Source organism: Pteropus alecto, unplaced genomic scaffold, assembly GCF_000325575.1.
Source record: "Pteropus alecto unplaced genomic scaffold, ASM32557v1 scaffold39, whole genome shotgun sequence".
NCBI classification, from domain to species: domain Eukaryota; kingdom Metazoa; phylum Chordata; class Mammalia; order Chiroptera; family Pteropodidae; genus Pteropus; species Pteropus alecto.
The window spans coordinates 12690914-12698710 of record NW_006443568.1 but is presented as its reverse complement, the minus strand read 5'-3'; the positions used below and the strand labels follow the sequence as shown (position 1 = coordinate 12698710).

The window sequence follows — 7797 nt, the reverse complement described above, 5'->3', positions numbered from 1 at the left end:
CTGGTTGAGTCCTTTAGGTCTCCTGGGACACCCTTCACTTTTATTTTTCCGTATTACATGTTTATTTTGGACCCTAGGTACAGAGAGTTGAATAAGTCATACTTCTCAGTGCATGATGTGTTATTGTGAGCTCAGTTCTTGTTTTATTTATTCATTTTCCCCTTCATCCCTGCTACCTGTTCCGTGTTCCCCATGACCAATCTTATCACTCCCCAAAGGTCCTCATACTAATGTGTTTAATATACCCTTGAATTTGTATGTGTCCTTATAAATTATGCTGTGTTCTGTATGTGGGTGCGGCTTACATTTATATACAGAGAACTGCATTTTATTCTTTGCATTCTTCACTCGATTATGTATTTAAGCTCCATCTACACCACTGTTTTGACTTCTGGTCTTAAGATGACTGCCACACAGATCTTGCCGCTACAGCCCTCAAACTCAACATCACGTTGAGTTTGTTGCAACATCACGTTTTTTATTTTCCCCACCAAATCTATTCTACCGCACACCTCAAAACACCACCCCAAATACCGAAAGGCTAAATGCTTTTCCTCTAAGATTGGGAACCAGCCAAGGATGTCCACAGTTCAACGTGGTGCTGTAAATCCTAGCCAGTGCAATAAGGCAAGAAAAAGAAATGAGAGGGATGTTGATTGGATAGAGAGAACTAAAATTGTCCCTATTTGTCAATGACATGATTGTCCACATAGAAGAGGGCAAGGAATCCACATACATAAACACAAACTCCTAGAACTAATAAGCGAGTTTAACAAGGTCACAGGATACAACATTAAAACATAGAAATCAATTATATTTCTCTATACTAGCAATGAACATTTTAAAACAATGATATTATAACAGTGCCCTTAAAAGTGAAATACATCAGCACAAATCTAACAAAACACAGGATCTGTGTAATGAAGACTACAAAGAACTAAATGCATGGAGAGACATACTATGTTCATGATTGGAAGACTGAACATTGCAAATATATAAACCCAAATATATAAATATAATACCAATCAAACTATAGTGATGAAGGACAGAGCTGGCTGTCAGGTTTAGGGATGGGGGCTTATATGACTACAAAGAGACAGCACAAGAGAGTTTTTAGAGTGGTAGACTTACTGTATCCTGATTATTGTGGAAGGTATACAAATCTATACATGTACTAAACTTCAAAATATTCATTCTACAGTAGGGTAGCCAGAAGCCCCGCCCTTGTATGGGTCACCATTGGTGACCTCTTTGCTAATTTTGGAACCAGCAGCCCTGTAGTCAGAGTTCTGCTCTGCTACTCGCTTGCTTATAGTCTTGGGCGAGTCACATCTCCTTTCAGAGCCTTGGTTTTTCATCTACAAAGGAGGTCCCTCACGGGCCTTTTTCATCTTGTCTCTGTCCTTTATAGATTGTTTATATAAGTTCCCAGAGAGTAGTGTTTTTATTTTATTGAAATATAACATATATAAAAAAGCGTCCATATCATAAATTGACAGCTTGTTGGGTTTTCAGACAACCCACACAACAAACCAGCATCCAGATCCATCAACAGGGCTGCACCTCACAAGTCCCCTGTACCATAATTCATCTTCACCTCCGCCCCGCTGTAGCCTTTATCTTGTCTTCTAACACCCTTGGTCAGTTTTTATACTTCGTGTCTTTGGAATCACACTATATGGTTCCTTGGGTCTGCTTCCTTCACCTTTGCAAGATTCATCTATGTTGTCTTGTGGAGTTGTCCATCATTCCTTCTCATTGTTATGTAGATTTCCATCTTGTGAAACCCCACAATGTATCTATCCGTCCTGCTAAAGGTGGACACAGTTTCGAGGCCATTATGAACAGGGCTGATATAAACATTCTTGTACATGTCTTTTGGTGAACACCTGTATGCATTTTTCTTGGAGGTAAATGAGTTAGAGGGCATGTGTATGGTGTCAGCTCTGGCAGATGCTGTCAATTTTCCAAAGCCGGTCTATACTCCACAAGCAGTGAACGGATATTCTGGTAGTTCCACATCCTTGTCAACACTTGGACCTATCTGTACATACAAAGGAAGGATGTGGGGTGATTCTTCCCTTCCCCCAAAACTCCCTTAGAGCCCTGGCCTTCAGCTGAGTAAATAAGCACCGGAGTACAGACAAACAAGGCAAAGTCCTTGCTCTTAGACACTCTCAGTGTGGTGGGTGAGGTGAATCAGGAAATAATCATTACTTTCAAAATAGGGAGGTACATGCAATGTTTGAAATGGTATGAAGTTGAGGTAGTAGATTGTCATGAGTGATCATCCTGGAAGCTTCCTGAAAGAGGTGACTTTAGTTTTTAAACTATTTTGAATACTTTAATGTATTGATATTCTATATCAATGTGATAACATTTTTATAATAATAGGATTTACTCTAGAAACGTTTGGAAACTAAAGTAGAATAAAAAAAAAAGAAAAAGAAATTATCTGAAATCCCACCACTCAGAGTTAAGTGCTATAGATGTTAGATGCAGGGTATTTCCTTTCAGTTCGCCCCCTCCTCTCCCTCACTGCTCAGCTGGGTTTTTAAGGAGCCAAGTGGATAAAGAAGGGGATTGAAAAGCACAGGGCTTGCAACTGGTCACACGTCTAGTAATGCTGGGTGTTTTGTGGGGTGTGATGCCTAAATCCTCTCCTCTGGGCACTGGAGTGCAGCAGCTACATTTTTATGGTTGAATCAAGGTAACTTTTTCCAGTGGTAAAGTGGTTTCTTATCTATCTCAACACTCTTAACGGTAGAATATTGCTCATCTCTGCTGTTTCTCATGTGAAAAATAATAAAAATGGAGCCACTTCAAAATGGAGTCGGAGCTGCCATCCCAGAAGAACTGCCTTTGCATGTCTTACTCCTCAAACCTTTGCAATGTTAAAACTGGACAAAATAACCTTCGGACTGAGCCTAAAGCAGCATTGTATCCAAATAACTGTTTGCAAAGATAACAGGAAAGCCAAGTCATAATGACTATGAAAATTAATGACATTCTTTAGAATTATCATCGCTGTGAGTTTATCTGCACCTATAGAGAAATTTCTTCCTTAGTGGATGTCCACCCATAGAAATTCCTTCTATTCATGTAATTATTCCCCTTCCCTTTCTCATAAATACTCCATTGCCTTCAACTCCTAATCTGAATATTATTTGGGTTTCTACCTGAATCGGTGCTTCCCAGAATTGCAGTTCTTTTTGGATCTCAAATAAATGCTTGTTGCCTCTCACTCTGACGTTTTTCAATTTTTAAGTTAACACACAACAAGTGGAGTAACCATTTTTATCTTGGTAGAAATAATAAAGTTATTTCCCAGTGAAACCCTTGCCATTTAAAATTCCTTATCTGCCAGCAACATTTGTACACAACGGGATTAGTACCTTTCTCGGCTGCCTCGTGAACCTAACAGGATGACCACAATTTGAAAGTGTTCCTGTGCCCTTAATACACGCTTATTTTAGGAGATTTGTAAAGTTCAAAAAATAAAAATAAAAAAGAAGAATTGATCATTCACAGTCCTACCGCTCTGAGAAAGCCACTGTTAACATTTTGGTGTATTTTCTTCTAGTCTTTTTTTTTTTTTTTAATAACATTTCCAAAAATATTATAAAGGTAACATCTCAACACAGAAGAAAATTTGGGAAATGCAGAAAAAATAATTGGAGTCATCTGTAATGTTACTATCCAGAAATGGCCACCCTTACTTGCTAATCTTTTCTTGTATGTCACTCCTATAGTTTTTATATCTCTCACTATAAATGACAAGTTCTGGAAGAGAATGTAGCAAATGTAGATGTCCTACAACAGAAAATGTAGGTGTTGCTCTAAGAAAGGGTGGACTCTTTTTGCCTCTGATGTGCTTGGGACGCAAGTAATTAAAAGGCTTAAGACTAATGTTCTAGAACAGTGCTTTTCAAGGTGTGGTCCAGGAACCAGCAGCAGGGGCATCACCTGGGAGCTGGTTGGAAATAAAATCAGTCTCTGGGTGAGGCTGGGGGTAGGGAGCAGAATCTGTTTTAATAAGCCCTCTAGGAGATTCTGGTGCATGCTACGGTTTGAGAAGCATTTCACAGAAAGACTGAACTCTGGTGGGTCTGGGCTTCAGACAATTAAACGTGAGAGTTCACTCGGGAAATGAGAAGGAGCCACTTTACAGCATGGCACTCATTTAGACTTCTACAACGGTTTGCGTGATAAGCTTCTTGAAGTGGGGCCATCTAGGTTTGTTTCCCAATGCCTAGCCCCAGGCCCGGCCTATAATAGATAATCAACAAATGCTTATTGAATGAATCAGCAAATGAATAAGTGAATGAATAAATGAACTCTGGAGCTGTGCCCTACATGGCCTTTTTTTTTTTTTTTTTTTTCATTTTTAGGATCGGAACATCGCCTAACATCAGCTAACGGCTGACTGCTGCCAGCCCACCCCATCTCGTCCACATCGATTGTACTTCTGGGCTCCAGAGAGAGAGAGAGCAGGTCTTGGAGTGAACCATGATTTCACCATTCTTAGTGCTGGCCATTAGCACCTGCGTTACCACCTCCTTAGTGCCAGGTAGGATTGGAGGGTGGGGCACAGGCAGAGGGATGGGAGACCTGGTGCAGGTGGAGTAGGATGAGCTCAGTGTCCACGTCCAGGGTCATAGAACCATCCCAAGTATTTAAGAGCTGGAAACAAATGTTCAAAACGGGAGATTCCGGCTCTGGTACTGCATGTGCTGGTGTTGTAGGTCAGTCTCTCCCCCTTTATATTTTCCTGTTCTTTAACTGGTGTTTCTCTTCTCTCTAACAATCCAAATATAACTTATTCTATAAACTCCTCCAAGTCTTGGCATGCTTAGTCTTCTGTTGTTGGTTTCGTCTGCTTAACTCATGGAGTAGTACGCTTCCTTGTGGTTTGTGATTCTTGCTTGTGAACTCATCTTCAACAGGAGTTCTTGTTTTTTGTTTTCTCTCGGAAACTCATATGGACGTGTGGTATTGTATTTGATTTTTCAACTAATTTTAGATAAGTTTTTATATTAATTTCTCAGATTGAGGTTCTTACGCTACAAATTCAGACCCCACTTAGACCTGGCTTTGATTTGGAGTAGCCTGGTTTGCCTGCCATAGCTCCAAGGCCAAATGTGCTCATTAAAACAGCTTCAACCTAGACCTGCATCTGGCCTGTCACCTCAAGGGTCCCTCAGAATTAGCTCCTGTTTACCACTCTGGTTTTGAATTCCCTCTTAATTTCTGCCTCCTGGGGATAGCCCTTCCCTCTTTTCTTCCTTTTTCAAGCTACGTAATGTTTTTGATTTTTTTTTTTTTCCCCAGCATTTCAGTATCTGTAGTTGTAGAGGGGAGCCCTCCTTGGCTCAGTCTATTATGAGTCTGCAAGCCCCCATTTATTATTCAAGTAAGATGGAGTCTTACTTTCTCCATCTGTTCAATGGAGATAATAATTCTCCTCCTTTAGGCTGCGATGGGAATGAAGGGGACGGTCACTGTGTCTGGCAGGGCAGTGGGAGCTCTTAGGAAGAATATTTTTCAATGGATTAGGATATTGGGATACAGAGAAGGACTGACCCTCCCAAATCGCACAGCAAGTCAGTAGCAGAGCTAAGAATAGAACCTGAGCTGCTGGATTCCCGGGCCATCGCTTCCTCTGAGATCCCATGATACATTTCGGTGTGTATTCTTGGGAACCCAAGGTCACTCTGGGACGGAGTCCCTGCTTCTTCAGCATTCGCCACCCACCTGGGTAGAAAGTGAGCAGAAGGATGAAAAGCGAAAGAACGAAAAAGTGACAAAATGAAAACTCTTCAAATAGTGAGCAACTAAATTTTTCGAATCTGCTTCATTTTAGCCCTTCTGATGGATGTGTGGTGGCAGTACATTGTGTTTTCTTTCTTAAAAAAAAAAAAAAAATCAGGTATAACTCACACTAAACTAAACAAATCTTTCATATATAGCTTGATGAGTTTTTACCTATTTTTCTATACCTGTAACTACCACCCAGAATCGTAAAGAACATTTCCTGTCCTGGGACACCAAGGGCTTTCTTGAGCCCCTCCCGACCAAGCCCACTCTCTACCTTTAAGCCAGGGAAGTGACTAGGCCTACTCCTGTCACTATAGGTGAGTTTCGCCCGTTTTGAACTTTGTATAGATGGAATCATACAGCATGTACTGATCAAGTACTCTATGTAGCATTGTATCATGAGCATTTGCATATGTCATTTAATGGTCTCTGAAAACAGTCGCCTCCAGATACTCCATTGTCCAAAGCCATCAATGCTTAAATTAGTTCTCTGACAATGAAGTCAGACAACCACTGAACCATTTTGAGGAACAAGCCCTGGGATGGCTCTGTTGAAAAATACAAAGGCCCTTGCAGGGAACAAACACGGGGAATTCGGCAAACTGCTAACGGAGATTTTGGGGAGAAGAAATGACAGATGCAAGGCAGGCTGATTGAAGGGGCGTCTGCCCCTTCAAGGGCTAGGGGAGGGCATGTCGTAGGTGGTCAGGATGGGTAGGAGTTCACCCAGATGGCGCCCAAATAGCCAAAGCCTTGGTTGGCACCGTGGTGTGTGTGGAGGAAGGCAGGAAGGAGTAGGAACCAGCCCTGAGCCAGGGGGATCCCTGATCAAAACCACGGTCCCAGGCTTTATCTCGTTTAATCCTAAAACCGCTTGTAGATAACTATGTTCTCCCATTGTCCTGAGTAGAAACTCCAGTGAAAGGAACTTGCCTGTAGGCACCAGCTAAATGGAAGGGCCAGACTACACCTGGGGACTCTGTCAGGAGGGTCTAAAATTGGTGAGCTCAGTAGATACCCTCAGAAGAGAAAGGTGCTGCTGGGGCTGCCAGGGGGGAGGTGGTGGGCTAAGAAATTGTGGGTGGGACTGACATAAGGGGAGGCCTTTGGGGGTAGGGGCGTAGAGTGTGGGTGGATCCAAGGCTGGAGGTCAAGAACTGCTTCCTTCTGTCTCCTTGCCCACCTGAGGCAGGAGCACAGACTCATAGATGTGTGGGTTTCCTGTTCCTCTTCAGTGACTCTAATCTTAGGGCCCTAAGTTTCATTTTGTAACTTAGCAGAGGAATAATGATAACCACCCCATAAGGCCATGGGAGGTGAAGGAGCTGTTACTGTGTGTGAAGCACCTGGCCCTTGCCTGAAAACCCCGCTATGAGAAAGACCTGTGCTCTTACCCACAGCCGTCCTGAAAGGCAGCGTGGGCCTGAGCTGGGCCAAAGGATGAGGATCGTGTCCTCAGCCCCACGCAAGGAACACAGCCTTGGACATGACCCTCCCACCTCTCCTGGCTTCAGCCTTCCCTTCTATGCCATGGGAGGCCATTGAAAGAGAGAGTCCCCGAGGAGCTTTTATCTCCAGGCTTCTGTGCTCCGATGGGCAGGGGTGATGAGGAGAGCCCAGCAGACGGTGGGAAGGGCCCTGACCCCGTGGACAGGGATCCTGGGCCTCTGCTTGGAAGAACAAGGAAGCCCAGGTCTGGCGATGGAGTTATGAGGGGCAGACGGAGTGGGCTTTTGAACCTCTCCTGTGAGTCAGGTGTCACATGCCTTATCTAATCCAGTCCTCATAAGACCCTGAGAGGAAGGTATAAACAACTATTTGAAGGTGAGGAAACTGAGACTCAGGGAAGTGACTTGTCCCCACAGCTGGCACTTGGCACAGCAGGGGGTTTAATTGAGGGCTATGTTCTTTCCACTGGAGAATTGACTACTGGAAGACAGGTGGGCAAGAGAGGGAGAGAGATAGAGAAGAGCGCATTCC

General features: G+C 43.1%; 1 protein-coding gene across 1 annotated transcript in view; it reads left to right on the top strand.

Annotated features, from left to right (window-relative positions):
- The window catches only part of ALPL (alkaline phosphatase, liver/bone/kidney), a 52507-nt gene that overhangs the window by 29880 nt on the left and 14830 nt on the right, over positions 1-7797 (top strand). Inside the window, exon 2 of the mRNA XM_006924474.3 lies at positions 4392-4570. Coding sequence (XP_006924536.1) covers positions 4510-4570 — 61 coding nt within the window. The 5' untranslated portion in view covers positions 4392-4509. The remainder of the gene's footprint in view (positions 1-4391; positions 4571-7797) is intronic.